Below are 23977 nucleotides of genomic sequence, written 5' to 3' on the forward strand. Positions count from 1 at the left end.
AAGCATCGAGTTTGTTTATTTCACATTCGCTGTCGTACATCCGAGTGGCAGCGATCGACAGACTTTCCGTTCACCAAGGGCCTTCGCTCGACTTACCCGCTCTGTATATGCACGTGCGTTGAACTTCTTTCGCACCGTACGTAGCCAACCGTGCTTATCGGAGGTGCTTTGAATCGGCCCGCTGGCGATGTTCATAACCGTCGCGACAACGCAATCTTAGCCGCACTGATCGGGAGCTAGAGGGGAGGGGGAGGAACAATTTTCAACCTGGCAGCAACACCGCTCTTGTAATGTAGCGTCGCTGAAAGCACGTGTCTACGTTGAACTTCTTTCGCACCGTACGTAGCCGACCGTGCCGATCGGAGGTGCAGAAAGGGCCCCCCACGGTTTAGCTGCCCGACTTAGTTTTCTCCTCATTTGTCGCGTTTGCTGTCCACGCTGCATTGTGGAATATTTGGACTCAAATGCGGTGCCTCGAAGTGCACCGGATGGGAGGGGTGGGGGGGGGCGGGGGGATATCAACAGCAAATTGCGGCGACGTACAATAAATTATGGACATTCATTTATTTTTGCGTTATCATTGGGTCACGCAAAATTAAGCGTCGGTGTGGACATGTGGCCCGCGCCAAAGGTGTTTGACGGTCGGACTCAGAACCCGCCGTATGCGCTAACCAGCTCGCTTCTAAGCACACAATGGCCGACTTGAAAACAGCACTGTTGTTTTTCTACGTTAAAAGTTCACGGGACGGAAGGGTCCGGCGTCTCACCCTTGCGAGGATGGCACGCTCCGTCACACCGCTTACGGGCGCTACGACGCCGCGTCACACACGCCGCGCTCCCAACGAGAGCCGGAGCAGCGAGTCGATCAAGTCGATCAATCGACGAATGGGGGCCACCCCCACGTCCGGTCTCCCAAAGGTGGGAAACCCCCTGTACAAGCCACGCCCAGTGTGACGTGGTCGGTGACGATGATGTCGATGATGTCACCAAGCCCCGCCCATCACCCTCCCGCAGGAACCGAAGCGACACTTCTTTTGTTCTCCCGCTGTCTTCCTCGCAACCCGATTGGTCAAGCGATCGAGGTCGTGAATCGGTCGAGTATCCGACGGCTTCAACAATCGATAGAGCCCAGTTCTGCGCTCCCTCCCCCTCCTTCACCTCCACCCGGCCCGTTCCCTCCGCCGAAGCTGCACGACGCCATGGCAGAGGCGCTATCGTGCGGCCGAGGAGACGGTGACGACGGTTTTCCCACGCGCGTGGCCCCTCTCCATCGCGTGCAAACCCTTCAGCACGTCCTGGAAGGGCAAAACCTTCTCTACGACGGGTCGGATCTGCGGGAGTGCAAGAGTGGGGAGGGGGGAAAACATCAATCAAAACATTTTTTTTAGTTTTTTAGTTTTTCACACCTGATGATGATTGCTTGTGTTGCAGTCGAAACGTCGTGAGAATTTTATTGTTTTATATTTTTATTATTTTATTGTTTCCCTTCTACGTGACTTTACCGAAAGAACCAAGAATATCAATAAAAACATGTTATCTTGTATAGATTTACATATTGCACGATTGTTACAGCTTGTCACGATGTGAAACATGGCCCAGCCAGCGCAGTGAGTACGAGTTAAAAAGGCTTTTGCACACTTCAATGGTTACGGTAATGCCCCTGAAGATAATAATGATCATAGTTACAAAACAAGGTGAGCCCTGATTAGCTGCTTGAATCTTGACACATCTGGTCAAGTATTCAAGCGGCCAATCCGCACCACCGATTAGCAAGGCAGGCTATGTATGGTGCAAAAGAAGTTCACTATACATACATTAGGTATGAAGAAACATGGGCACTCGCATAAACGGAATGGGACCAAAGCTGAATAGTTCGCAAAGAAGTGTGGTGAAGCACAAACCTCGGAATTACGATGAGAGAGGGGATTTATGGACGTCATATTCCCCGATTATCTAAATTATTTAGCTGCTATAAATTTCCAAGTGATAAGCCACTTCGTTGAGCTATCGCTTGTGGCCAGGTCGCTTCTGAAAAAAATAATCTAAAAGCTCAGTGGGCCTTACATGGCAAGATAAAAATAGTTTAGTTTTATTTGTATATTTTTTTTCAGTGATTTGTTCACTTTTCCTATATTTTCCACTCCTATCATGTTTTCGTATTGTTTGTTGTAACTTTATGACCCGCCTCAACTGGACATCTGTGAAAAAGAGCTTTGTACGTCATCCGATTCCTCCAGTACAAATACATATTCTGATTATAAAATGTGACTGGGACCTTGCGCAGAGTAGCCGGTGGGTCGAAGCTACAATGACGGCATCGGCGGCCAATATATCAGCTCGTGAGCAGACGCTAGACGGAACCATCGCACCACGAGCCCATTTCACCGCTCCATCTCAGCGATAGACGTGCTCTCTCCGGTGTGTTCCCTCCTTTAGATGACACTCCATCGTTAGTCTCGACCACCACCCACCAAGCCCACATCGTCCCTTCCAGCGACGCATCCTGCCCAAGCCCGCTCAGTTTTATGACTTTAATCGGTCAATATGACGTCTGTAACTTGCGTGTGTTCTCTAATCCACGTGTTCTTCTTCTTGTCTCTCGGTGTAATTCCAAGTGTACACTTTTCTACGCTTCTTTGCAAACTTTTCAGCCGCTTTTCCTTCCATTTGTGCCCATGTTTCATTTCATTCAGCAGTGGATCGACCATGGACGACGACGACGATTTACCCTTTCCCGTTGCGATGACGTACATGTACATCATCGCAACGGAACCGGAAGAAAAAATTCAATAACTTTATAGGTACCGAGGTGCCCACAAGGCCATGCGGGAGGGCGTGTGGCACAATTTGGCACCAGCTATCGTAGAGTGCGGTTGTGTCGCTACGTTGTTTGCGGTGAGTACAATGTCTTTAAAAACACATTGTCCTGCGGAGGGAGCTGGTAGGAACGTTGGGTTGCTCGGTCAATGGCCAGGGTCAACGGCGGCGTGGTGTATTCCGCAAATATGCCCGACTGTGAGGGCGGGCACAAGCCGGCGTGAGTAGGTTAAACGTTGAGTTTTATAAGGGCACCACGGGGTGACCAGCCCCACCCCACCCAGCCCCACCCTCCTCACCCAGCCCCTCCTCACCCTCCCCACCCAGCCCCTCCCCACCCTCCCCACCCAGCCCCTCCCCACCCTCTCCACCCAGCCCCACCCCTCACATTTTTGGATGCACGACGGACGGACGGACACAATACTCCCCTGTGGGCTGGTGGAACCTGGTGGTTCCTACCAGTACCAGTGGCGCTATGCCTCTCTAAATAAACTCAACGCTGAACCCCTTGTGCCTTTCCGAAAATCAGCGGTGAACGGGACACCCACCCTGCAACTTCCAGACGTGAATTTTTCATTTCGTCCAGCAGTGGATCGAGCGTGGCTGACGACGATTGAACGACGATGCCCTCACCTTCTTGCTGTTGACGAGCTCTGTGATGTCGTCGAGGGCGGGGCCGTTGGGCGTGAAGAACCCCCAGCGGTAGTGAACTCCGCTGTAGAAGCTCTGAGCGCACAAGGACAACGACGGGGAGGGGGGGTTACCGTCACCGCCGCCGCCATCACCACGGCAGCGGCGCCGTGATGCGATAAAAACAGAGACTACGAGCGAATCACCGATCATGCAAATAAACTAAAAAAAAATATTTTTTATTTTATATATGTAATCGCTTTTTTTTGCATGTATGATATTGAATGCTTTTTAATGTTGAGTACTATGAGTGTTGGAAAAAAGCGCGATATAAATAAAATGCATTATTATTATTTTCGCAGGTAAGGCCCACTCGAAAACGTACAGTTCTAAATGCGGAGGGAAAAACCAGAGGACCCGGAAACAAAATCCACACGACCCCGGGGGAGAGAGAACATGCAAACTTCAAATATACAACAGGCTTCAGGCTTGGGATCGAACCCACGACCTCCTGCACACCAGGCGAGGTAGTTTACATCTCGTCACACACACACACACGCAGCAGCAATCATCGCAGACAAATGCGGGCTTGCTGGCCACGTGCTCCGTCACGTCGTGCTGCACAGCGAGAGCTGCCACTGGGGGAGGGGTGGCCCCTTCCAATGTTTTAAGAATGAGCGAATGAACGAATCGTCGAGGTGAACGATCGTGCCCTTGGGGCTCGTGCGCAGGGGACGCCGCGGTGAGGGGGGGGGGTGGACACGCCGCGCCACTCACGGAGAGCACCCTGCGTCCCAGGGTGAGGCCCGACTTGACCATGCCGTCGCCGAGGCCGAAGCGGTCGGCGTTGAGCAGCAGCGGCGTCACCAGCGTCACGTACTTGGCGCTTGTCCACGGCCGCAGGCAGCGCAGGGCCCACTGCTCCAGCGAGCCCCCTACTCCGTCCAGCACTAGGTCGAATCTGGTGGGGGGGGGGGGGGGGAGTGGGGGTTGGAGGGGGGGCCAAATGGGATGTTTAACACTTTCGCGACCAATATTATCCATAATAGAGGTTTTTTTGGGTTAGATCCCGTAAACATAAATGTGTCGTTAACCCACCACTACCCGACATGGCCAATGAGTAAGGTTTGTCACGTAAACAAAACAAGCCAATTAGCAACTACTTCGGCACACCGGCGTGTTAGAGAGTAAACCCACAGGCGGTTTGCCAGAGCTGTGAAGGGTGGTCGTGGCGGTGGTGGGGTAGCAACACATTTATATTTACACGATCTAACCCAAAGGGGGCGCGGGGGAGGGCAGAGGTCAGCAGCTCATGGCGAGAGTGCCCGTGGCTGCCCCGGGAGGGGAGGTCAAGGGGCAGAGGTCAGCAGCTCATGGCGAGAGTGCCCGTGGCTGCTCCCGGGAGGGGAGTTCAAGGGTCAGGGGTCGGCGCTCACGGCGAGAGGGCCCGTGCGCGCTCCGGCAGGTCGCGGTGGCGGTAGTCGAGGGTGTGGTCGGCGCCGAGACCGGCGAGGAGCGGGCGGGCGTCCTCGCTGCACGTCACCGTCACGTGGGCCCCCCACGCCTTCAGCAGCTGCGCGGGGGGCAGGGCGGGGAAAGCCGGAGCGGCGTCAGGGGTCGCCGCGAGGGGTCGCCGCGAGGTCGCCGCGGGGTCACCGCGAGGTCGCCCCGAGGTCACCGCAAGGCCGCCTCTCGCTGCGGCGCGGTCCCGTTTCGACACTCGAGACCAGAGGTCGCAAACGGGTTTTGATTCCTTACCCGTACCCGGCCGCACCAGGGTCGCAAACAGGTACCCGAACCCATACCCGGCCGTACCCGTACCCTACCCGTACCCGGCCGGGTACGGGTAGGGTACGGTTATCGGGTACTTGATTGCGACCTCTTGGATGAAGCCATGTTGCAGGCGCGGGTGGGTTGATTCTAGGAACTTGAATTGTGAGAAGAGACAAGACGTTGGGAAATGAGTGACAAACGGTTACTCACCAGTGACTCACGGTCTAACCGTACCTGTACCCGGCCGGGAACGGGTAGCCGGGTATCGGGTAGGGTACGGGTATCGGGTACCCGGTTGCGACCTCTGCTCGAGACGCCCTTTGTGTCAGGGTTACGATTCGACGCAATAAGATGTTCCATTGGTTTTGTTTTCTTCTTCACGAGAAATCTTCTGCGGCGATGCGATATCGTTCGTCACACGCTATGTTGCACGATACCGATACGATGTTTTACGTCGGGATTTCATTTATTGTGGCATGATGTCGTGCTTCATAATGCGATGTACGGTCTGTCCTCCTGTAACACGGTAGTAGTTGCGTTCCTCAAGAACACCGCGTTATGGAAACATCGCGTTATAATAAATAATATATCATGTAGGGGTAACGCACAGTCCGCGATAACACCGTGAGATGCGTAGGCAGGCCGGATAAAGACCGAGGTGCGTGGGTAGCATCTAGAAGCATCCAGCAGCATCCCACTGCCTTGTGTGTTGCTGCTACGCTGAGGCCAGCTGTTAGACCGCTAGTTCCTACTTGCGCTGCGACGTCGTTCCAGTCACTCGATCGCGTTTTATCCAATTCGCATCCGCGTTGTGAAAAAATGCGTTCCATAATACATTCATCATCGGTTATATCCAACTCGCGTTATGAAAACAACACGCGGCGTCATAGAACAGATTTCAGACCGACAACGATGCAGCATAATGTTCCGTATAAATTTTTCAGCGCGACACCTTGCACAACACGATTGTCAAACTATTTCGCGATACGATACAGACCGTCATCGCTAGACGATGCCGTGCAACTGCGCCTTCCAAACGGACCGCTTGCTTGCAAGCCGCAGCCCCAATCAACCCATCTGTGTGTCAACCCATGTGTGTGTCAACCCATTTGTGTGTCAACCCATCTGTGTGTCAAGCCATCTCTGTGTCAACCCATCTGTGTGTCAACCCATCTGTGTGTCAACCCATCTGTGTGTCAACCCATCTGTGTGTCAACCCATGTGTGTCAACCCATTTGTGTGTCAACCCATCTGTGTGTCAACCCATGTGTGTGTCAACCCATGTGTGTGTCAACCCATCTGTGTGTCAACCCATCTGTGTGTCAACCCATTTGTGTGTCAACCCATTTGTGTGTCAACCCATCTGTGTGTCAACCCATTTGTGTGTCAACCCATCTGTGTGTCAACCCATCTGTGTGTCAACCCATCTGTGTGTCAACCCATGTGCGTGTCAACCCATCTGTGTGTTAACCCATCTGTGTGTCAACCCATCTGTGTGTCAACCCATCTGTGTGTCAACCCATCTGTGTGTCAACCCATCTGTGTGTCAACCCATGTGCGTGTTAACCCATCTGTGTGTTAACCCATCTGTGTGTCAACCCATCTGTGTGTCAACCCATGTGCGTGTCAACCCATCTGTGTGTCAACCCATCTGTGTGTCAACCCATGTGCGTGTCAACCCATCTGTGTGTTAACCCATCTGTGTGTCAACCCATCTGTGTGTCAACCCATCTGTGTGTCAACCCATCTGCGTGTAAACCCATCTGCGTGTCAACCCATCTGCGTGTCAACCCATCTGCGTGTCAACCCATCTGTGTGTCAACCCATCTGTGTGTCAACCCATCTGTGTGTCAACCCATTTGTGAGTCAACCCATCTGTGTGTCAACCCATCTGTGTGTCAACCCATCTGTGTGTCAACCCATTTGTGAGTCAACCCATCTGTGTGTCAACCCATCTGTGTGTCAACCCATCTGTGTGTCAACCCATCTGTGTGTCAACCCATCTGCCGCACCGGGACAGCTGCCTCCCCACGTGTGCTCAGACGCTTTGCCGTTGGCAGTGAACGTGCAACCCGCACGGAGTCGGCATTGCCCCAGCGAACTGCACCAATCTCACCTGGACAGCGAACGTCCCCACTCCTCCCGATCCACCCAAAATGAGAACCCTGTCAATTCAACAACAACAACAGACTCTCAAGTGAACACGTCACCCAACGTTAGTTTTAGTTGTTATTATTCAACGGTTTTACTTAACTCGATTCCTCTGTTTGTCGTGGTCAAATCTTGTAATCAAAATTTCGTCCACTTTCCATTGTCCAATCAATTCCACGTTTTGCACACCTACTCAGATCCGGTGACAATGCACGCCCGTATCAAAAGTGGCATCAATTAATAAATTAATTCGCTACTTTAAAGCAATTTACATTTTGTATGGACGCCTTATTATATATATTTTTGTGTAGGTCAAAAACGTCGCTGTCCCTAAACTGTGGAATCGGTTCGCACAAAACGCAGGCGCCGCGTGTCTCAGGCGCCATTGACGTACTGTACTGCTCGACCGTGAGTTAAACGAAGTTGAAATAAAACCGTTGTTTTAAAAAACTTTTTAAAGGAGTTTATTATTCTTTTTACACAGGGATCAGTCTAATCGTTGAATTGTGAGTGTGCGCAGGTGTTCCAGCAATCCTTACCTGCTGTGATTACTCACAAAAGCTATGGCAGTCACCCATTACCAGCTGTGCGTACTAACAACAGCTGTGCTGACAACAGCCGTGCAGGTCGCTGTTATCAGCTGTGCTTATTAGCAACAGCTGTGCCAGTCACTCTTACCAGCTGTGCTCACTAACAACAGCTGTGCCAGTCGCCCTCATCAGCTGTGCTCACTAACAACAGCTGTGCAGGTCGCCCTTACCAGCTGTGCTCACTCACAACAGCTGTGCCAGTCGCCCTCATCAGCTGTGCTCACTAACAACAGCTGTGCCAGTCGCCCTCACCAGCTGTGCTCACTCACAACAGCTGTGCCAGTCGCCCTCATCAGCTGTGCTCACTCACAACAGCTGTGCCAGTCGCCCTCATCAGCTGTGCTCACTCACAACAGCTGTGCCAGTCGCCCTCACCAGCTGTGCTCACTAACAACAGCTGTGCCAGTCGCCCTCACCAGCTGTGCTCACTCACAACAGCTGTGCCAGTCGCCCTCACCAGCTGTGCTCACTAACAACAGCTGTGCCAGTCGCCCTCATCAGCTGTGCTCACTCACAACAGCTGTGCCAGTCGCCCTCATCAGCTGTGCTCACTCACAACAGCTGTGCCAGTCGCCCTCATCAGCTGTGCTCACTCACAACAGCTGTGCCAGTCGCCCTCATCAGCTGTGCTCACTCACAACAGCTGTGCCAGTCGCCCTCATCAGCTGTGCTCACTCACAACAGCTGTGCCAGTCGCCCTCATCAGCTGTGCTCACTCACAACAGCTGTGCCAGTCGCCCTCATCAGCTGTGCTCACTCACAACAGCTGTGCCAGTCGCCCTCATCAGCTGTGCTCACTCACAACAGCTGTGCCAGTCGCCCTCATCAGCTGTGCTCACTCACAACAGCTGTGCCAGTCGCCCTCATCAGCTGTGCTCACTCACAACAGCTGTGCCAGTCGCCCTCATCAGCTGTGCTCACTCACAACAGCTGTGCCAGTCGCCCTCATCAGCTGTGCTCACTCACAACAGCTGTGCCAGTCGCCCTCATCAGCTGTGCTCACTCACAACAGCTGTGCCAGTCGCCCTCATCAGCTGTGCTCACTCACAACAGCTGTGCCAGTCGCCCTCATCAGCTGTGCTCACTCACAACAGCTGTGCCAGTCGCCCTCATCAGCTGTGCTCACTCACAACAGCTGTGCCAGTCGCCCTCATCAGCTGTGCTCACTCACAACAGCTGTGCCAGTCGCCCTCATCAGCTGTGCTCACTCACAACAGCTGTGCCAGTCGCCCTCATCAGCTGTGCTCACTCACAACAGCTGTGCCAGTCGCCCTCATCAGCTGTGCTCACTCACAACAGCTGTGCCAGTCGCCCTCATCAGCTGTGCTCACTCACAACAGCTGTGCCAGTCGCCCTCATCAGCTGTGCTCACTCACAACAGCTGTGCCAGTCGCCCTCATCAGCTGTGCTCACTCACAACAGCTGTGCCAGTCACTCTTATCAGCTGTGCTCACTAACAACAGCTGTGCCAGTCGCCCTTACCAGCTGTGCTCACTCACAACAGCTGTGCCAGTCGCCCTCATCAGCTGTGCTCACTAACAACAGCTGTGCCAGTCGCCCTCATCAGCTGTGCTCACTAACAACAGCTGTGCCAGTCGCCCTCATCAGCTGTGCTCACTCACAACAGCTGTGCCAGTCGCCCTCATCAGCTGTGCTCACTCACAACAGCTGTGCCAGTCGCCCTCATCAGCTGTGCTCACTCACAACAGCTGTGCCAGTCGCCCTCATCAGCTGTGCTCACTCACAACAGCTGTGCCAGTCACTCTTATCAGCTGTGCTCACTAACAACAGCTGTGCCAGTCGCCCTCACCAGCTGTGCTCACTCACAACAGCTGTGCCAGTCACTCTTATCAGCTGTGCTCACTAACAACAGCTGTGCCAGTCGCCCTCATCAGCTGTGCTCACTAACAACAGCTGTGCCAGTCGCCCTCATCAGCTGTGCTCACTAACAACAGCTGTGCCAGTCGCCCTCATCAGCTGTGCTCACTCACAACAGCTGTGCAGGTCGCTGTTACCAGCTGTGCTCACTAACAACAGCTGTGCCAGTCGCCCTCATCAGCTGTGCTCACTCACAACAGCTGTGCCAGTCGCCCTCATCAGCTGTGCTCACTCACAACAGCTGTGCAGGTCGCCGTACCTCTTGCCGCGAGCCGTCTTGTTGTTGAGCCCCCCCGTGGTGACCAGGGCGGACCAGGCGGTGAGCGCCACGTACGGCATGGAGGCCGCCTCCTCGTGGCTCAATCGCAGCGGCCGGTGGGCCACCTGATGTGGGCGGTCGGCACAGGGCACAGAGACCCATAGACTCAGATAGAGACCCACACAGTCAGAGACCCAAATAATGACATAGAGACCCATAGACTCAGTCAGAGACCCACACAGAGACCCACATACTTACATAGAGACCCATAGACTGAGATAAATACCCACTCACTCATAAACCCAAATAATAACATAGAGACCCATAGACTCAGATAGAGACCCACACAGTCAGAGATACAAATACTTACATAGAGACCCATAGGCTCAGATAGAGACCCACACAGTCAGAGACCCACATACTTACATAGAGACCCATAGACTCAGTCAGAGACCCACACAGAGACCCACATACTTACATAGAGACCCATAGACTGAGATAGATACCCACTCACTCAGAAACCCAAATAATGACATAGAGACCCTTAGACTCAGATAGAGACCCACACACTCAGAGACCCACATACTTACATAGAGACCCATAGACTCAGATAGAGACCCACACAGTCAGAGACCCACATACTTACATAGAGACCCATAGACTCAGATAGAGACCCACACAATCAGAGACCCAAATGCTTAAATTTCGATTTAAAGCTTTCGTGACTGCAGGGATTCATCTTCTTGGTTCTTTCGGTAAAGTCACGTAGAATGGAAATAATAAAATAATAAAAATAAAACATAATAAAAAAAAATAAAAAAATATAATGTTTTCTTTTTATTATTTTATTATTTCCATTCTACGTGACTTTACCGAAAGAACCAAGAAGATGAAACCCAAATGCTTATGTAGAGACACATGGACTCATAAATCACAGCCACGACGCACCACTCCCGCTACTCCTGCCGCAATCATCTGGGCTCATCAACCACCTCAATGCAGAACCACAGTTGTTGCTCTCCGTCAAAATCAGTAACCACGCGGAGAAAGAGATGGGGAAGCACGCACACGAGGGCCACTGGGGAAACAACGGCTTTGTGCGAGAGCTACCTCGTTGGCGCTGGCCACGACGAACTCGGCGAACGTGCCCTGCTTCCACGGAGGCAAGGCCAGCCACACCTGCTCCCAAAGGGTCATCAAGCAACAACACGGTCACTCATCCAAGTGGACAACATCCCAATGTACGCGAGTGTACGTGCGCGCGTGTACACATACTGTGTGTGTGTGTGTGCGCGCGTCTGTGTATGCGTGCATGCACGTGTGATTGTGAGTACTCTTGTACGTGTGTGTGTGTGTGTGTGCGACTGTAAGTGCCAACGTGTGTGGGGAGTGGCCTCTGTGGAAGAGGCTCGTGAAGGACGCTACTGGGCAGTTGGAGGCAGTCGCCCTCCAACAACAACACACACACACACACAGTATACATACTGTGTGTGTGTGTGTGTGCGCGCGTCTGTGTATGCGTGGATGCACGTGTTATTATGAGCACTCTTGTACGTGTGTGTGTGTGCGACTGTAAGTGCCAACGTGTGTGGGGAGTGGCCTCTGTGGAAGAGGCTCGTGAAGGACGCTACTGGGCAGTTGGAGGCAGTCGCCCTCCAACAACAACGGAGGGCGGAGGAGCGACGCTCACAACAACGAGCGGAGCGCCGGGTGGCTAAAGCACAGCAAGTTGGTACAGTAGGGGGCACAGGTGGTGCATCAGCCAGTCATCTCGGTCATCTCGGTCAGTCGACCCGTGGCACCTGCTGGGTCTGCCCCGTGACCTCCTGCCAGCGGGCGTTCGACACTTCACGCGGCCTCAAGGTGCACTTGGCCTGGCACAAGCGTCGTGGTGACATCACCGCCACTTAGTGGCGAATGGCGGTTGTTGTTGTTGGTAGTGGACTGGTTAACGTGCTGCGCTAACAGGACCCTGCGGGGTGGGCTGGTAGGAACGAATAACCAAATAATATAAACACAATGTATTATGACACTTGTTAAGCCAGGAAAGCCCCACTGAGTCAAAAGGTTTTTGTAGGGTCCTGCCAAGTGTTTGCAGTAGGGGTCGATGTTGATACACGGACGGACGGACGGACGATATAATCTATTGGTGGTCTGGTCCACTTCGTTCCTACCAGTATAAACCCGCTCCTCTATAATTAGCACGGTTGGCTAAGTACGGTGATAAAGAAGTTCAACATATATCCAACCCGGCGACCCAGGATCGATTCCCACTCATGACCAACACCACTGACGATTATCTGAACTGGTCCTGGACATGCCCCAAGGGCGACTCAGCCTCAAATGAGTACATCGTGTGGTGTATAAACATTGCCTCGAGGAAGACAAAGGTGGTCAGGCGTAGTATTGGCCACCCTCGTGTGCCGTGCCGACCTTCATATTGCTTCTCGCTAACAGCACTTGCCCCAACAATCTACTCAGGCAATACGGGGGACCTTTGCCTTTTATCGGTCTATCTCCCGATACAGCAATGGCAGCCGTTCCTCCGCAGCGAGAGTTCGAACATTCCACGTGGCCAATCGCAGTGGTCTCCTGTCCGAGGGGAGGGTTCAGTCTGGCTCTGCCACATGGGATTTGTCGAGAAGGCATCATAAAAGCCTGTCCCCCTGGGGCCTCCAGCACAAGTCTAGTTGGGTGTTTTCACCGTGGTATTTTGTAGAAAATAGTGGCAGATGGAGCGGTTACCAGCCCCGTGCACACATATCACGTGGCCTCGGAGTGCACCTAGCCTAACACAAGTGCTGTGTTGACATCACCACCACTTAGTGGCGAATGGCGGCTGTTGTTTAGTGGATGAGTGGGTGCGTGTGTGAGTCGGTGGATGAGTGAGTGGGTCGGTGGCAGAGCAAGGGACACAGCTGGTGCATCTGCCAGGCATCTCAGTCAGTAAACCCATGGCACCTGGGTCTGTCCCGTGACCTCCTGTCAACGAGCCTTCGACACTTCACGTGGCCTCAATGTGCACCTGGCCTGACACAGGTGCCGGGGTAATGTCACCATCACTTAGTGGCAATATAGTGGATATTGGTATTGGGTGAGTATGTGAATGGGCGAGTAGGTGGGTGGGTGAGTTTGCGTGTGTCTGTTTGTGTGCGTGCGCGACCTCGTCGCCCGGGCGGAAGTGCTGGACAGAAACTCCACACTCCATGATGACCCCGGAGCAGTCCCTGCCCAGCACGAGGGGCAGCTCGCTGTCACGCGGATTCATGCGCAGGGGGTCGCGCATCGTGTTCAGCACGCGCGCGCCGTACCCGCCTGCAAGGGGCAATGGGGTCAAGAGGTCACCACGCAGCCTTGTCCACGCGGCGACTCGCACAACAACGACAACAGCGACAACAAAGGCCGCTGTTCGCCACTAAGTGGCAGTGACATTATCACAGCGCTTGTACCAGGCCAGGTACATGTGGCCTCACGCACCCCCCGTGTAGCCTTAACAGACTAATGGGGCAAGTGGTGTTCGCGAGTAGCACCTATGTAGGTCGGCGTGGCACACGAGGGGTGGGTGGCCAGCACCGCGCCCGGCCGCCTTTGTCTCCCTAGTGAAGATGTTTACACATGTCACCAGGTAGTCATTTGAGGCCGAGTCGACCTAGCGGAGGAGGCCCAGGACCGGTTAAGATAATCGTCGCCGGTGTTTGGCAGTGAGCGGGAATTCTCCTCGGGTTGCCGGGTTCGTACGCCCAACTCACGCACTCACAGCCTCTCGCACCCAAGCGAGCGCTCCGACACACACGCGCGCGCACAAACGTACGTACGCGACATGGCGGCGTCGATGGGGTTGAGGCTCGACGCGTGCACCCTCACCACCACCTCGTTGGGGTAGACGATGATGGGGAAGGGAGTGTTGGCGTTGTAGCGGAGCGCGTCGAGCCCGCCGTACGACTGCAGCTGCCACGCCGGCATGACGGACGCGCGCGCCGCCGAGCATCGCAGGCCCCGAGCGAGGGCCGTGGCGAGGGAACCTCCCCCGGCAGCGGGAGACGCGAGAAGGAGGCCCCTGTTGTCGTGGGCAGCTTGAAGGGGCCGCTGTGCGGCAGCCCGCGCGGCCAGCGCCCGCCAACGGCACAGGGCGTACGACATGGCCCCCCGGTCTCAGTGCTGCGAGCGGCGAAGGCAGAAGTCGGAACAAAAAGTTAAAAGCCGAATACGTTTGGCTGGTGAGGTTGCGGTGAACGGAATAGCGAGCACTGGATCTCCCGTGTGAAATAGCCGGGCATCTAACCGGGGCCATGCGTTGTAACAAATCAAATAAAGTTTAACACGTAGGCGACTTTCGCGACCAGTATCATCCAAAATACAGGTTTTTTTGGGGTTAGATCACATAAATATAAATGTGTCGTTAAACCCGCCACCACCCGACAGCCAATTAGTAAGGTTTGTCACATGAACAGAACATGCCAATTAGTTACTAGTACAGCACACCGGTTGTGTGTTGTAAACGTTGTGGATTTGTTCTCCGACACACCGGTGTGCTGTACTAATTACGAATTGGCATGTTCTGTTTACGTGACAAACCTTACTAATTTGCTGTGGTGGCGGGTTTAACGACATATTTATACTTACTCGATCTAACCCAAAAGAAAACCTGTATTATGAAATCAAATAAACTTACATGTGAAATATATATAAGCGACGTTTTGGGCAATTGCCCTTCATCAGCACAAAAATCGTGACCTCATTGGTGTGCTATGAAGGTCCATGTCCCGAAACGTCGCCTTTTACATATTTTTTTCTCTCTTTTAAGGCAGTTCTATAGACAAATGTGTTGAAATTTTCAGTTACACCACGCGTACGATGACGTAACTCCATGTCAACAATCCTTTATAGAGTAAAGGATGGTTCAGTTCAGTTATTAGGTGCAGCCCTGTGAGCTCTTGAATCGGCTGCAACCGCAACAAACAAAAACGTGAACAAGAAACATCTTAAAGTGACTACGCGCAACAGAAAAATCTAGGAAAAAACAGCAAAGTCTTCCAGAAAAAGCACCGTCTATGAACGTTGTGTGCAAAAATCCCAGTGGGATGCAAGTCAAACAACAACAAGAACCACGGTCCGGATGTCTTGTGACCCGCCATTGAATTCTGTCAAACGTAATTTTTTATGTATTAAAAGTTTTACTTAAAACATTAATTAATATGCAACGGAAAAAAAAAAACATATTTGGGGGTCAGTTAATTTTGGGGGGGGGGGGGGGGGGTCACGAGACATCTGGACCACCACCCTCTAGACGCGCCCTCCGCGAGGCGCGTTTCTCAAACGTCGCCGCAGCGGTGAGCGCAATGGGCCCCCCCCCCCCCCCCGTGAGGCTGACAAACGGGAGTTCAGTTCCCCGTCCACAGGTAACGTCATTGGCAAGTTACAAGAACTCAACCGGTCCCGCAGCTCAAGCCTTTCCATGAACTGGCACTGACCAGCGTGATGGTGACGACGATGTATGGTCATCATTAGACCTCTTTTGCCAGTACCAACATATAATAATAGGGGTTTTCCCCCTTTTATTCGAGCAACAAAACTGAAACCTTGGGACGTCTTTTGGGCGTCCGCTGGTCGAGCACCAATTGGGTCGAGGCTCAAAAGAAAGCCGTCCCTTGGTGTGGACCAATCAGTTTCAAGGACAATGCCAATCTATTATCATAGTGTGTTTTTGTTTGCATTTGACTGCAAGTATTGTGGTTAATGCAGTTACATGAATCCTTGTAAAAAGGTTTCAGTTTTGTTGCCAGAAAAAAGGGGAAAACCCTATTGTTATGATGTATGGTCAAACAACTATCGACACGGGTGTGGAGGCGGGGCGGGGGTGCTCATCCAGCAGTGGAATGACACGAGAGCACTGCAAGTGATCATGACTTCTTCTTGGTTCTTTCGGTAAAGTCACGTAGAAGGGAAATAATAAAATAATAATAAAATAATTCTCACGTTTCGGCCACAAAGCAAGCAGCCGTCATCAAGTGAAGAACAGGTCTGTCGGAAAGACAGCGTCTGTCAAGGCGCCCTTCCCCCTCCAACCCAGCTTAAATATATGCTACCAAGCCTGGTGGTGCTCATTCAGACGCTGTCTTTCCGACAGACCTGTTCTTCACCTGAGGACGGCTGCTTGCTTTGTGGCCGAAACGTCGTGAGAATTATTTTATTATGTTTTATTATTATTTTATTATTTCCCTTCTACGTGATTTTACCGAAAGAACCAAGAAGATGAATCCCTGCAGTCACGAAAGCTTTAAATCGAAATTTGATCATGACTTGATGTGTACCAGTTACCTTTATTATGAGTAGCGATCAGCGGTCAGACTCACCTCAATTCAACGCGGAGGCGAGCGATATAATCGGCAACAACATCGGAAGTATTATCAATTACAACTATGAACATTCGTGTAAATACAACACAGGCTATCAATAATAACACATCAGTTATTGTAACTGTGATGATAATGATCGCACGAGTACAATATCCATGTCCCGCTTGAATCCGATCAGCTGAGAGCCCCCGCCCCCCTCGAGCCGCCTCCTCCAATCAGCGCGCGCGTTACTCGCGCCTTGGCCAATGAGCGCGCGCGGTGCCGCGGGGTCAGAGGTCGAGCGTCATGGCGGCGCCCAGGGAAGGATTTGTCACGTGGGCCTCGCGATCCTGTCATTGACTCCGCCGCAGAGCGCTCGCGACTCGGCAACTCTCCCACGGAGTCCTTGACTCACTCATCGACTCTCTCATAGAGTCCTTGACTCACTCATTGACTCTCCTATAGAGTCCTTGACTCACTCATTGACTCTCTCATAGAGTCCTTGACTCACTCATTGACTCTCCTATAGAGTCATCGACTCTCCAATAGAGTTGTTAACCCCCTCATTGACTCTCTCATAGAGTCCTTGACTCACTCATTGACTCTCCTATAGAGTTCTTGACTCCCTCATCTCTCCCATAGAGTCATTGACTATCCAATAGAGTCGTTGACTCACTCATCGACTCTCTCATAGAGTCATCGACTCTCCAATAGAGTCCTTGACTCCCTCAGAGTTCTTGACTCCCTCATCGATTTTCCCATAGAGTCATTGACTCCCTCATCGACTCTCCCATAGAGTCATTGACTCCCTCATTGATTCTCCCATAGAGTCATTGACTCACTCATTGACTCTCTCATAGAGTCATTGACTCTCCAATAGAGCCTTTGACTCCCTCATCTCTCCCATAGAGTCATTGACTCACTCATCGACTTTCCCATAGAGTCGTTGACTTTCTCATCGATTCTCCCGTAAAGTTATTGTCTCTTTTATTAACCACTTGACTCTCCCGGTCCCTCAAATACTACTCGACTCCACTAACATCCCTGACTCTCCCAGTAATTGATTCAAGCTGCCAAAGACTCCCCGACTATGTCGTTCTCTCCGGCACTCTCCCAGTGACCACGTGGCTCTTCTAGAGATCAAAACAATCTCTAACCCGTCCCAGGCAACTATCGACTCTCCGCTACCCCCCTAGCAGCACCATGCTGGGACTGACACTCAAGCAGGTGAGTCCCGTGTGCGTGTGTGTGTGTCCACACTCGTTCCTCGTGCGAATGTCCTTACCAGACGGCTTCAGCTTTCGTGTTGAGTGTCATTACAGGGCGCTTCAAAAAAACGTTAACACTTCTGAAAATTTGCAACAGTACCACAATAAATGTGCATCCGGGCTCTGGAGACCACCTGGAGAAGATTCCAGGCACACGGGTTGACAATGATGGCGAACATGTGGGAGAGACTCTTGACTTTTTGAAGCAATTAACATTACATTTGTTATCATATTCTTGGTTCTTTCGGTAAAGTCATGTAGAAGGGAAATACAAAAAAATAGATTTTTATTATAAAAAGTATATTTATTATTATTTCTCTTCTACGTGACTTTACCGAAAGAACCAAGAATATGAATCCCTGCAGTCACGAAAGCTTTAAATCAAAATTTGTTATCATGTTACAGTTAGTACCATTTTAGTGTTAACATTTTTTTGAAGCCCACTGTATAACAGCAATTCTGTTTAACACGTAGGATTTCGCGAACATTATTAAATGTGTTTTTTTTGGGGGGGGGGGGGGTGGATCGACAATTTTAAAATATATATCTCGATGAAGAATGTTGCAATCACCAACGAAAGGTCGTACTCGAATTGTAAATATGGCGGGTTTGCTCTCCAACACAGTGGGGTGCTGAAGTAGTAACTACAGTAAATGGCACGTTTAGTTTACGTGACAAACTTTACTGATTGGCTCCCGGGTGGTGGTGGGTTAAGTAAACATTTTCCGAGCAACACGCTTTTCATTTTCCTGTTGTCCATCCTACATGTGTGTCCAAATAGTGCCAGTTTCCTTCATCACTTGCCTACATTATCAGGTTTTCTACTCGACACACACACGAGAGGTCCGCCGCACATCATAGCTTCATAAACCCACTTGCTACATTTGCCACATAGTACTGGCCATCGAACAGCCCAGTTGGGTCTTAGTAAATGACCCCCTACCATGGATCCTAGGCATGTGATGGCTCCTCTCTCTCTCTGTGCCCGCTACACCGACACGCGGGGCCTCCCGTGCCGCCACACCGGTCAGCGAGACGATGCTCGCAAGCGCCTTGGGTTGTCTCTCTCTCACCGCAGGCGTCGGCGGCGCTGCGCGATGGATCCCTGTCTCCCGTCGAGTTGTGCCGGCGCTGCCTGGCCTGGGCGGATGAGACGCGGCGCCTCAATGCCTACATCATCCTCGCGCCAGAGCGGGCGATGAGCCAAGCGATCGAATCCGAGCGCCGACACCGCTTGGGTTAGAAGCTGCTGCTGCGCAAACAAAATGAACGTTCTCCCCCCTTCCCCCCCAGCCAGCCAGCGCTCACCTTTTGACACGTGAGGGGGATTGAACCCTGGGCGGGTAGCTCAGAGGTCAGAGCGATCAGCTGGCACCGCTGAGACCCAGGGTTCAAATGCAGGCAATCGCCGATGATTAAATCCTGAATTTCTATTTAAAGCTTTCGTGACTGCAGGGATTCATCTTCTTGGTACCCGGCCGGGTACGGGTAGCCGGGTATCGGGTAGGGTACGGGTATTGGGTACCCGGTTGCGACCTCTGGTTCAGAGCCATTCGTCTTTTCGTGATTCCTTTTTGTTTATAAGTTAACTCCCAGCCTGTTTCACCCTCTTCAGGGCAGCCTCTGGGCCCCTTGGACGGAATTCCTTTCGCTGTCAAGGACAACTTTAGCACCAAGGGCATCGAGACCACGTGTGCCTCCCGCATGCTGCAAGGTGCCACAGTCAACACACAAACACACCTGTGCAGAAACACATCTCCCGCACACACCTGTACCCTACCGGACACATCTACACAGCCGCACAGTGTCAGCTACGATTATACAGACACACCTCTTACAATAACACAAACTCATCATCTGCATGCACCTGTACGGCACTAGACACACCTGCACACAGCCGCACAGTAAAATCCACACCTGTACATTCACACACACAGCTGTACACACCTGTACACACACAGCTGAACACATCTGTACACACCTGTACATTCACACACACATACAGCTGAACACACCTGTACACACACACACAGCTGAACACACCTGTACACACCTGTACAGTCACACACACATCTGTACAGTGAATGAGACGTGACCCTTTGGTATTTTTTCCGCTAGATTTCAGACGTATCGCTCGATCAAAAGATGTCGGTGCCCTTGCACAACCGCATGTCAGAAGAGCAGCAAGCTGTCAATCTATTTTATTGTTGTCCTCTGTGCTTTTCAAAATGTAAACTATCATTTTCGTGCGTGCGTGTGCGTGCATGTGTGCGTCGGTACACACACGGATGCCCTGTGGCCTGCGGACGCTCTTGGTGTTGGTGGGCACCTTGCGCGCCAGGCTACGTGCCGCCCTTCAACGCCACGGTGGTGCAACGGCTACTGGACCAGGGCGCAGTGCTGCTTGGCAAGACCAACTTGGATGAGTTCGGCATGGGGTGAGGGCAGTCGAGTCGAGCCCCGGAGACGAACGTCGTCTTTGCAAGCATTTAATTGGCAGTATGGAAGCGTGAGCAATCCCACCTCTTCCAAGACGTTTTGCCAGCATGAAAGAGTCGGCCAAATACCCTCTAGAGCAGTGGTTCTTAACCTTTACTGCAGCCTTGCGCCCCTTTGGTTCTCAATCGTTAAAACATTTATGATGTTAATGAATACATTGGGTTTGAAGAAACTAAATAGTTGTACTTACGTGCCCGTTGCTTAGTTTGTGTTTAGATGATTTAACGTGGAAGAACATCCGTCATGTCTCGCTAGCCCCAGAAAGGGCATCTCGCACCCCCAGGGGGTGCTTGCACCCCAGGTGAAGAACCACTGCTCTAGAAGGAGCTCCACAAGAGCTCTTTTAGAGCTCCGTCTCATGGAGACCCTTCTGCCGGCAGTCGCGTAAGCAAGCAATTGCAGGGCTGCACCTTTGCCTCTTCTAAAAAACATGGAAACCAGTGTGTAGCTTCTAGATTTGAAGTTTTAGTGACTGCAAGGGTCCATACTCTTTGGTTTTTTCGGTAAAGTCACGTAGGTAAAAAAAGGAAAATAAATTAAATCACGACGTTTTGGAGGCAACTTGATACAGCAATACAGCCACTTGATACAGCAATTTTGCTGTGACGGTTCCACCTGAAGACGGAAGCTTGTGTTGCCTCCGAAACGTCGTGATTTAATTTATTTTCCTTTTTTTACCTACGTGACTTTACCCAAAAAACCAAATAGTACAGTGTGTAGCTGTCAGTTAAAGGTATTTTCATAATTGCAAATCGTACTTTTTTTCTCTAATTTGGGTGTCCCAAGTGACGGGCAATGCCGTAATCAATTTGGATTGGCTCTCAATCGGGTCGCTGGTGCGGTGCGGTGCCCTTACGTCTCGCACCGTCGCCCTCTCTCCCTCTCGCCGCAGCTCGGGCAGCACGGACAGCGTGTTCGGGCCGGTGCGGAACCCCTGGGGCTACTCGCGCTCCTACCGCGAGCGGCACCACCTTGGCGACAGTGGCGACGGTGATGACGGGGAGTGGCTGATCACAGGCGGGAGCTCTGGTGGGAGCGCCGCTGCTGTTGCGGCAAGAACGTGTTTCTTGTGAGTGTGTGTGCATGCTGAACTTCCTTCGCACCGTACGTAGACAAACGTGCAAATCGTGAGCCATGTTTCTGGCTGTGGTCGTGTACCAACCACCTTCAAATTTGCATGAAGCTAGAGGATGGGGGAAATGCTTATTTGTGGTGTGGTACAGTTCCACGTGGTGCCCTGTGGTGCCACGTGGTGCAGGAACTGAATACAGCATGGAACGCATGTATGTATGTATGTATGTTGAACTTCTTTCGCACCGTACATAGCCAACAGTGATAATTATCGGAGGTACGGGGGGGAAGGACAACAAATGAATGACAAAAATCAGTTATAAAGAAACGAGTTTTCAATCTAGAGTGCAGGCACATGCGGACTTCAACATACATACTGCCCATAGACTAACACTACCCATAGACTCAACACTACCCATAGACTCAACACTACCCATAGACTCAACACTACCCATAGACTCAACACTGCCCATAGACTAACACTACCCATAGACTCAACACTGCCCATAGACTCAACACTGCCCATAGACTCAACACTGCCCATCGACTCAACACTACCCATAGACTCAACACTGCCCATAGACTCAACACTACCCATAGACTCAACACTGCCCATAGACTCAACACTACCCATAGACTCAACACTGCCCATAGACTCAACACTACCCATCGACTCAACACTACCCATAGACTCAACACTGCCCATAGACTCAACACTACCCATAGACTCAACACTGCCCATAGACTCAACACTACCCATCGACTCAACACTACCCATAGACTCAACACTGCCCATAGACTCAACACTACCCATAGACTCAACACTACCCATAGACTCAACACTACCCATCGACTCAACACTACCCATAGACTCAACACTACCCATAGACTCAACACTACCCATAGACTCAACACTGCCCATAGACTCAACACTACCCATAGACTCAACACTACCCATAGACTCATCACTACCCATAGACTCAACACTACCCATAGACTCATCACTACCCATAGACTCAACACTACCCATAGACTCATCACTACCCATGGACTCAACACTACCCATAGACTCATCACTACCCATAGACTCAACACTACCCATAGACTCAACACTACCCATAGACTCAACACTACCCATAGACTTATCACTACCCATAGACTCAACACTGCACCTCCGCTTAGCGCAGTTGGCTACGTACGGTACGAAACAAGTTCAACGTACGTACACACATCTGGGCCATGCTGCGTCTTGTTTCTCTTACCGCCACTTTAAATATGAAGTGTCAAACTCGTGCAGTGCGGACGTTTGTTCGACCTCATGGTGACCTCTCTCTCCTGACGCGGATCCCAGACGAACCGCTAACAACGCTGACTCTCATCACCCTACCCCCCCCCTCCCACTGTGGCGGAGCAGCGCACTGGGCTCGGACACGGGAGGCTCGACGCGGAACCCGGCGTCGCGCTGCGGAGTGGTGGGCCTCAAGCCAACGTACGGCCTCGTGTCGCGCCACGGCCTCATCCCCCTCGTCAACTCCATGGACGTGCCGGGGGTCCTGGCCTCGAGCACCGACGACGCCGCCACCGTCCTGGGTGAGTGGCGAGATGTTAACTACCTCGCCTGGTACGCAGCAGGTCGTGGGTTCGATCACGACCCTGACGACGCCTGCTGTATATTTGGAGTTTGCGTGTCTCTCCGTGGCGAGATGTTGACTACCTCGCCTGGTACGCAGGAGGTCGTGGGTTCGATCACGACCTTGACGTCTGCTGTGTATTGGAGTTTGCGTGTCTCTCTCGTTATCATCATCACGGTGGCTAGGAGATGTTAACTACCTCGCCTGGTGTGCAGGAGGTCGTGGGTTCGATCACGACCCTGACGACGCCTGCTGTATATTTGGAGTTTGCGTGTCTCTCTCTCATTATCATCATCATGGTGGCTAGGAGATGTTGACTACCTTGCCTGGTACGCAGGAGGTCGTGGGTTCGATCACGACCTTGACGCCTGCTGCTGTCTATTTGGAGTTTGCGTGTCTCTCTCTCTCATCATCATCATCACGGTGGCTAGATGTTAACTACCTCGCCTGGTAATGCAGCAGGTCGTGGGTTCGATCCCGACCTTGACGCCTGCTGCTGTATATTTGGAGTTTGCGTGTCTCTCATCATTATCATCACGGTGGCTAGGAGATGTTAACTACCTCGCCTGGTACGCAGGAGGTCGTGGGTTCCATCCCGACCCTGACGCCTGCTGCTGTATATTTGGAGTTTGCGTGTCTCTCTCATCATCATCACGGTGGCTAGGAGATGTTAACTACCTCACCTGGTATGCAACAGGTCGTGGGTTCGATCCCGACCTTGACACCTGCTGTATATTTGGAGTTTGCGTGTCTCTGTCCCGGTGGCCGCTTGGATTTATCTCCGGGTTTTCCCTCCAACTTTAGAATCAACGTATGTTTAGAGTTTTTGGCTGCTGCTATACATTTCCACACGATGACAAGCCGCTTCGTTGAGCTATCGTTTGTGGCCAGGTCGCTTCTGAAAAAGAGCCATATGGCTGAGTGGGCCTTACCTGGTAACATAAACATTGTTTAGTTTTATAGTTTGAGTTCACGAATTTGGCCAAAACCTCATGGCTGTCGGATTGTCATAAGTCCAAATAACACTGATTCGCACAGAATACCCCCGGCAAAAGACAGTGCTTTAAAATAAATA

The 23977-nt window shown here is 51.9% G+C and overlaps 2 protein-coding genes across 4 annotated transcripts in view; one reads left to right on the forward strand and one right to left on the reverse strand.

The window, feature by feature from the left end:
* RTN4IP1 (reticulon 4 interacting protein 1) lies at nt 1-17685 on the reverse strand. 2 transcript variants are annotated; one of them, XM_078618447.1, is made up of 10 exons: nt 16452-17685; nt 13914-14256; nt 13262-13413; nt 11209-11277; nt 10099-10223; nt 7337-7385; nt 4884-5020; nt 4225-4408; nt 3451-3543; nt 1-1331 (listed from the first exon to the last, which is right to left on the reverse strand). In XM_078618447.1, exons 2-10 carry the CDS (start codon nt 14236-14238, stop codon nt 1212-1214), a joined length of 1254 nt encoding a protein of 417 aa, XP_078474573.1. In that variant the 5' UTR covers nt 14239-14256; nt 16452-17685; the 3' UTR covers nt 1-1211. The 2 variants fall into 2 exon arrangements, with proteins under 2 accessions (XP_078474573.1, XP_078474574.1); XM_078618448.1 differs by having other exon boundaries at nt 16417-17685.
* QRSL1 (glutaminyl-tRNA amidotransferase subunit QRSL1) overlaps nt 16241-23977 on the forward strand; it is a 13187-nt gene continuing 5450 nt past the window's right edge. Inside the window, exons 1-6 of one of the 2 annotated variants that reach the window (XM_078618445.1) lie at nt 16241-17660; nt 18780-18939; nt 19317-19415; nt 20043-20139; nt 21093-21269; nt 22686-22861. In XM_078618445.1, the coding sequence (XP_078474571.1) occupies nt 17637-17660; nt 18780-18939; nt 19317-19415; nt 20043-20139; nt 21093-21269; nt 22686-22861 (733 nt within the window). In that variant the 5' untranslated portion in view covers nt 16241-17636. The remainder of the gene's footprint in view (nt 17661-18779; nt 18940-19316; nt 19416-20042; nt 20140-21092; nt 21270-22685; nt 22862-23977) is intronic. The other variant, XM_078618446.1, reaches the window with a different exon arrangement.

This window comes from Lampetra planeri, chromosome 57, assembly GCF_965212315.1.
Source record: "Lampetra planeri chromosome 57, kcLamPlan1.2.h2, whole genome shotgun sequence".
Classification (NCBI taxonomy): Eukaryota; Metazoa; Chordata; class Hyperoartia; order Petromyzontiformes; family Petromyzontidae; genus Lampetra; species Lampetra planeri.